The sequence below is a fragment of the Asparagus officinalis genome, chromosome 8, assembly GCF_001876935.1.
Source record: "Asparagus officinalis chromosome 8, Aspof.V1, whole genome shotgun sequence".
NCBI lineage: Eukaryota > Viridiplantae > Streptophyta > Magnoliopsida > Asparagales > Asparagaceae > Asparagus > Asparagus officinalis.
Genome location: NC_033801.1, coordinates 24,699,534 through 24,706,926, shown reverse-complemented (window position 1 = coordinate 24,706,926; position 7,393 = coordinate 24,699,534). Strand labels below are relative to the sequence as shown.

The 7,393-nt window shown below is 38.4% G+C and overlaps 1 protein-coding gene across 2 annotated transcripts in view; it reads right to left on the bottom strand.

Annotated features, from left to right (window-relative positions):
• Nucleotides 1-6,863, bottom strand: part of LOC109820469 (protein ATAF2-like) — an 8,965-nt gene extending 2,102 nt beyond the window's left edge. The window contains exons 1-4 of one of the 2 annotated variants that reach the window (XM_020386618.1): nt 6,737-6,863; nt 6,364-6,569; nt 3,646-3,875; nt 3,325-3,522 (exon numbers count right to left, since the gene is read on the bottom strand). In XM_020386618.1, coding sequence (XP_020242207.1) covers nt 3,325-3,522; nt 3,646-3,875; nt 6,364-6,526 — 591 coding nt within the window. In that variant the 5' untranslated portion in view covers nt 6,527-6,569; nt 6,737-6,863. Of the gene's footprint in view, nt 1-3,324; nt 3,523-3,645; nt 3,876-6,363 lie in introns of both variants that reach the window. The other variant, XM_020386617.1, reaches the window with a different exon arrangement.

Genomic DNA, 7,393 nt, shown 5'->3' with positions numbered 1-7,393 from the left:
TTGAGCATATATGTGCATCTATATAGCTTGTTGAGCATATAATGTGCATCTATAGGTGATGAAATGCTCATGCGTAGCCACATTTAAGTAAAAACAAGTCACGTTATGGCTTAACTCTACAACAGAATTTATATTACATAGGAGGTTTCAAGTATAAGCAGGATATTTGTGCTTAAAAGGGTAATCGTGCTACAATGTTTCTCAAGATTTGACATATTTCCATATATTATGACATTGCCATATATGCATTCTCATGTTGTATAACTTAAGATTGTTAAATTCATATTATTTAGTTATTAAGCCTTTGTTCACCAGGTCGATATAGCTGCATTTGTTTGCAGGAGGCAAGTTCAACAAAGATAACGAACTTTTGGAACCGCTACCCACTTAGGATAGCCACAAAAATACCTTGTTAAGTGTCCACACATCAGTTTTATGATTTTTGCCGAACTTAAGCCATTAACAACGTAGGTTAAGTATTCTCACAGTGCTGCACTATAGTAAAAGCAACTGTTATAACTATGTTGTCAACTAAGGATTTTCTATTGACTAAATAATCACCTGACAATATTATTATAGATATTACCTTGTGATGGAGATTATATCTGGGTTGTGATATTTATTACGCAGGGAAACCTTTATTTAAGGGAAAAGTTCAGTACAGGTCCTTCAGGTAATGGCCAAATATCATCCAAGTCCTTTTACGTTTGGAATTTATCAGCGAAAGCCCCTAATTTTACACCCATCATCAGCCTAGCTTCCTTTTAAAATTTTCTGTTAAATATCGCTGATGTGTCAATGTCATGGCATGAAAAGCTTATAATTTCAGTATATTTGCTAACTGGATGCCCTCCTCTATCCTCTTTGTTGATGCTCGTGAACAAACAGTTGATGGGGGTGAGGTTGTCTGCCGAGGGAGGATAATAAAGGATAAAGGGGCCGACTCCCCCCCCCCGACGTTATACCAGCTCTGAGCGGACGGGATGGACTGATGGCCTGCACACACAAGGAACATCGGGGTACGGGGCGTTTTTCCCTGTGGTACCTCCGACGGTCAAGTTAGGGGCTGTTTGGTTGGTTTCCTAAAAACCAAGAATAGGAAATGAGAGCATGGAAATCTCTCATTTCCTATTCTCAACCATTTCCATTCCTAAAACTTACCACAACATTCAATAAAATATTATTTTATCATCCAACTCATCTAATAAAATATTATTTTATCATTCAACTCATCCAATAAAATATTACTTTTATCATCCAACATCTAATAAAATATTATTTTTATCATCACATCATCCAACTCATCTCATCTCATCTCATCTCATATTTAAAAATCAATCACATCATCCAATAATATGATGACAACTCATCTCATCTCCTTAAACTTTCATCTCCACTCATTTCCTCCATAAAAACAAGGAAATGATTTCCTTAAGTGTGGGTCACATCATCCAATAATATAATGACAACTCATCTCATCTTATCTATTTTCTTATTTTTAAGAATGAACCAAACATAAGAAAAGAACCTATTATAAGAAATAGGTTTCTCATAATACATTTCCTTTTTTTTTTAGCCAACCAAACAACCTCAAAACAAGTTTTCTTTAAAAATCACTCACATCATCCAATAATATGACGACAACTCATTTCATCACATCTCTTATTCTTTAATTTTCCTTTTTTTCCCAACCAAACAACCTCAAAATAAAATTTCTAAGAAATGGTTTCCTATTCTTTGATTTCCCTCTTTTTTTTTAGGCAAACAAACAGCCCCTTAGAGGATGAGTTTGAGGGAGGTTTTTGGGAAAGTCTCTGGGCCATTGAGGTCCATGCAGGGTGCCTTCTCATTTTAGAATTTAGAAGCAAATTGAAGAAAAAAGTGACCTCTTAGTCTTTTTAGTTTATCCAACCTCCTCCAGTCCAAAAAAGCCTCTTCCTCTTTATAGGTTGTTGAGGATAGACACGTGGCTTCATCAGGGGTCTGAGGACGTGGGTGGGGGATGAGCTGGAGGCTGAGTCAGCAGTAGTCATTTCACGTGTTGGCTGACGACTGGAGAGGATACTATTTCGAGATGATCTCGATAAGGCCCCAGGATTGATTAGATGGCGTATGGCCGAGAATACGACGAGGTGCTGAGTCGTCCTTATCTTTACAGATGGCGGTTAGCGATTGGAGGGCGAGGCATTCGAGTATAGAAGGTGCCTCGATAACGTCCCAGGTTTTACGGATAAGGATAAAGGGAAGATAGGCTGACCGATCTAACCACTAATTGCTTCACAGATGACAGCTGACGACTGGAGAAAAGGTCGTCTGAGCTCAGAGGGTGTCTTGATTACGTTTCAGAAGTGACTTGGGAATAGAATGAGTCGTCTTTGTATTTAAGACTTCGTTAGAGCTTGAGACTTTTGCTTGAGACTTTTGATGTGACTGCTCAATATTGTGGTTGACTGATGTATGTCTTGGAAATAGCTTAGTTGGATGACTCGGATCTTTATCTTCCCTAGCAGGATTGAATTGGAAGGCGGGTCGTTCTCGTAACTTGACTAGATAAGTGAGTCGTCAGCCTAGTCAGACAGCTCGGTAGACAGCCGAGTCGTCACTGGGGGAATCGTCTCGATTGGGAGTTGGGTGGACTCCTGAGTAGTCGCCTTAAAGGCGAAAGGCCGACTGCTTCCGCGCTTCGTGCCGGCTAAAGTGTTTGGCTTTAGGCTAGGCTTTTCAGCTAAGTCGATTTGAATTGTGACTCCATTAGGCTCATGGAGACAATCTTCTAATCATTTTTGTTGATAAATGGTTTAAAGAGATGTTTTCTCATCTAGTCACAAGCAAAGAAAGGGAAGGCATCCAGTAAAACAAGAAGTAAGGAGTTCTGATTCAGGCCACAACCTGGTATGAACATACACCTATATAACAGTATCTAGGTTGGGATCTAACATGGTTGTATGAACATACACCTATATAACAGTATCTAGGTTGGGAGTCTAACATGGTTGTATAATTCTGACTATACTTTCAGAGTTGGGAGTAATCTTTTCAAGTTTGTAAACAATCATTTCATCAATATATTTGGTTAGGATTGGCAAGTTCGAGTCTATTTTTTCTCTCAAAAAGATAATATTGAGAGATTGTGATTATTGATATAATTTTATAATGTGTTTTCTATATTAAAAACAAAACTCTTCACCAAATTCCTGTATACAAATTAATGCAAGCCACTGAATAAGCAATGAGGGGTGAATGAAATTCAAAACAAAGCCTAAGAGACATGATTTTAGTTGAGAATAAATGTAAGGCAAATATCATGATGGTTAAGTTTTTAACCTGGCTAGATTTTTGTTCTGCTTGGGATCCAACAGCACCATCCCTGGAAGAGTTTCTATCATCTTGTTCCAGAAGGCTCAGCAGCGCAGCTTCTATGTACTCACCATCAGCATCACCTGGATTCACAGGGTCATATTGTTCACCAGTATCTAACACTTCATCATTTTGCAAGAAGATTCTACACAAAGTGCTACAGTCCTGTAAAGCATGCAAGTTCATAACTTATGAATTCTAGTGTACTAACATTTCACAAAAATAGCATGCAAGCTCAGTAGGGACACAATACAAGAGCTAAAAAAATACCTAATACTAGTTAATTACCTGAGCAACAATCTGATCTGCAAAATATTCTTGCATCTTCCAACCGGTTTGATCTCCGAAGGGTGCTTGGCCTACATAAAATTGCCTCGTAGTTTTCCTACCTACAGCGGGAGTGCTAGCTAATATTCTGCAATCATCCATTGATCTCCAGTATCCATTTACTACTTTGATAATGCCTCCTTCGTTATGAGATTGTGACTCCTCTGAAGTGTACAAAAACCAAATACCCTCTGCACAAGAAGCACAGACATATGAGCATTTTCCCTGTCTGATAACTGATTGTTCAGAAGAAAGCTCCAGGAATTTCTTTTGGCATATAAAACATGGATTGCAACAATTGACTAACAAATAGTAATCTTCGTAATAAACCTAGACGGTTCAAGTTTCTTAGAGAAGAGTAAGGAAAGTCATTCAGAAGAACAGTACTACATGTGTGAGAAGCATTATTCCCAAGGTGTCTTTAAAGCATGAATTTTTGCAATTTGGAGAACATGCTGTCTCAAGCAAAGTAAATTAGTATACTTTTTAACTTAAGGTGACTGTCATCTTAACTGACTGACCCCAACTGTTTTTTCTATTTAAATATACATAACTTACTGCCAAATAACCCTGATGAACAAACTCCTGCAGTTATTCTTCATATCGGAAATACATCTTCTACAATAAGACCGTAGATAACAAGATATCCAAACAATGGATTTGAAGTTGATTTCCAGTAACAAATGTTGCATGCAACATTTCTTTCTGCAACATTTGCTGCACTTAATTTTTGCAGCAAAACAAACGGACCTAAGGCACACAAGGCACACAAGTATAAGAAAAAAACTGAGCAGCTTGGAATCAATGTATCTGATATAGTGTCAAGACGCCCCATGTAACATGCACTTTAGCGTCAAATAAAAATCATCAGGTTCTCATTTATCTTCTGTAAGATTTGTAACTTGCATCCATAAAAGTTGTTATCCAAACTAGATTAGAAAAAGTATAATCATTTTAATTAACTAGTAAAACTTCCCGAAAACTATCAGTATATTTACTTCAAGAAAGCAAAAGAAAAGAAAACATCTCTGACATTCGTCAGTTCAACTCCAGCCTGTAGAAGATCATATGGTCACAGTATTCAATATTCATCAATGAGCACCACATTCAAACGGAAAATATACATGATATTTGCTACAAAGGATAATAAGATAGAACTCTTAAAGCAAGAGATGTTTGGTGTAATCACAAAAAAAAAGGAAATCTCCTGTTTTATTACTAAAAATGAGTACTCAGGCACCAACACACAAAATAAGATTGCATCTTTCGCCATCCTATGTACTGAACACTGAGAGAATTTCCCTAGGGAATCTCGGGCCTTCTGCTGATATAACCGAGTAATTTGCTAATCCTAAAAAATGTAAAACCTGAAATCAAATTCCAGTCACAAACTTTAGGAAGTTTTTCTAAGCTGCAACTTGTCAATTTTCTGTGAAAATGATATAATTTCTGTGAAAATAATATAACGTTCCTTCTTTTGGCTTCAGAAATTCCATCAATATAAAAAACTTCGAACTTGGCTGTCTATGCCTAGATAAATGTAACTACCCATGTGAAACTTATCAATTACACCATTTCATTTTCAGCTCTTTCGAAGTCAAAATCTTGCCCTCTTCCAAGTTCCAGCCAAATTTGACAACAAAAGCTAAGATGAGGACGGTAAGGAAAAATGGACAAACTGCCATAATCAACATAAGCATCACCGATTAACTATTTCCACATGACCTTTTCTCAAAAAATTACTCCCTGTGGATACTTTATCCTATTCTAAATGTAGTGAGGATCTCACAAAATGTTTATTTCCAGCATAGAGCTTGGATATAGATTGCAAAGAGTAAAATAAAGGGTAAATTACACTAAACACCCAAGAACTTTCATCGTTTTGCGTAAACCCCCAATAACTTTCAAAATCACACTAAATCCCCAATAACTTTTTGCATTTTGCAGAAAAACCCTAATAAGTTTCTGCATTTTGTAGATACCCATAAATTAGAACCAAAAGCAACATAAAAAGACATTTTGAAAGTTATTGGGGTTTAGTATAATTTACCAAAAAGATGTTGGATGTTTTCTACAAAATTTATAGGGGGTTTAGTTCGATTTTGAAAGTTTTTAAGTTTATACAAAACGGTGAAAGTTCTTGGGGGGTTTAATGTAATTTATTTATGAACCTATCTCCAGTGATGTTTACTAAAAAAAAAATACAGCAAATAACAATTCACGTTTAGAAAGGGGAAAAGAAGCTAAGGACCAAGAGGTAGATTCACAGATACTCGACAAGCTAACAAATTTCTACGAGGGCTCAACCACACAATATATCAATCTTTACTGTTTACAGACATAACACTGAGAAAGCAATATATCATTCTTTACCATTTACAGACATACATTGAGAAAACAATTCCCCATCTGTATCAATAAAAATCAGGCTGACCCCTGTCCTTGTTCCTCAAAAACATATTAAATAGCAAAATAAAAGTGCACTATTCTGTTTGAATCTCCTCCCTCCATTTTCTCTATCCGAATTCACTCGTCCGAAACTTTAAAGTGAGAACATGAAGAAACTATAATAGATATATGTATTTAGCAATTTTTTCCACCCAGACCAACTCACAAAATAATAAAAATTCATACAAACATCTATATAAAGAATTGCGATGACAAATTATGTTTGCTCACCCGGAGAGCTTCGGGGGTCGATGCTGAAAGGGTTCACTCCTGTGATCACATTCGACGGTATCGGATCCCCAACTTTCCTCCCCCACAAGAACTGCACGATTTCTTCATCGGTCGACTGCTCACCGATGTCAAGCGGCGAAGAATCCGGCGGCAGAGGACACATCACTCGATCCAAGTATCAAGAAACACCAACCAAATCAAAAGCCCTGTGGATTCAGTCAAGTTCAGCAAAAAGACAGAGGTAGGGTTCCGATTCCAAAATCCCCAAATACTCAACAAGAACCCGATTCCTTCAACGCGATTCTCGCCACAAAAGGGTTTCGAGATTCAACTGAACGAAACCAGTAGGAAAGATTCGATCTTTTTTGCTGACCTTAGCTCGTCGTCGAACGATTTTCCTGCAGACTCTCTCTCTCTCTCTCTAAAACTCGGCGCTGGAGAGTAGAGAGAGAAACTCTCGATCGCTGGAGGAGAGAACGAACCAAGGCATCGAAAATGGGGAGAGAGCCCTGGGGTTTATATAGGAGCCTTATTCAACTGTAGCTCCTTTGTTAATTTTAACCGTGGTTGGCGAATTTAACCGGAGCGCAGTCCCGCAGGCACCGCAGGCAGAGGGCTGCCACGCCACACTCCCGGATCCAGGGTGACGGCTGTCTCCGCCTCGCGCTTCAAGATTCGTGCTGATTTCGCTGTGGGGGTTTTGATGAGACAGTTAAGCCCTTGTGTTGGCTTTAATTGCTGTTGTGCCACTGGAGTGCGTCGGGCTCGCGTGTGAACGGGGGGTTCTGTCATGGTCTTTGGGTCCCGCGTGCGCGTCAGCAGAAGATCTTCTCAGAAACTTCTGCGACGAGATCATCTCGCGATAACTCGTCTACTCGCCAGCCAAAGATTCCGCGTTCCCCTTTTTTTTTTGAGTTCCCCCCTATCACTGCTCTGTTTTCAGTGGTGGTAGTAACTAACGATCACTAGTTACGTGCTGCTTTTAGATACATACGAGAGAAAAGTGTGGGATCGGCTCTCTTAAAATTTT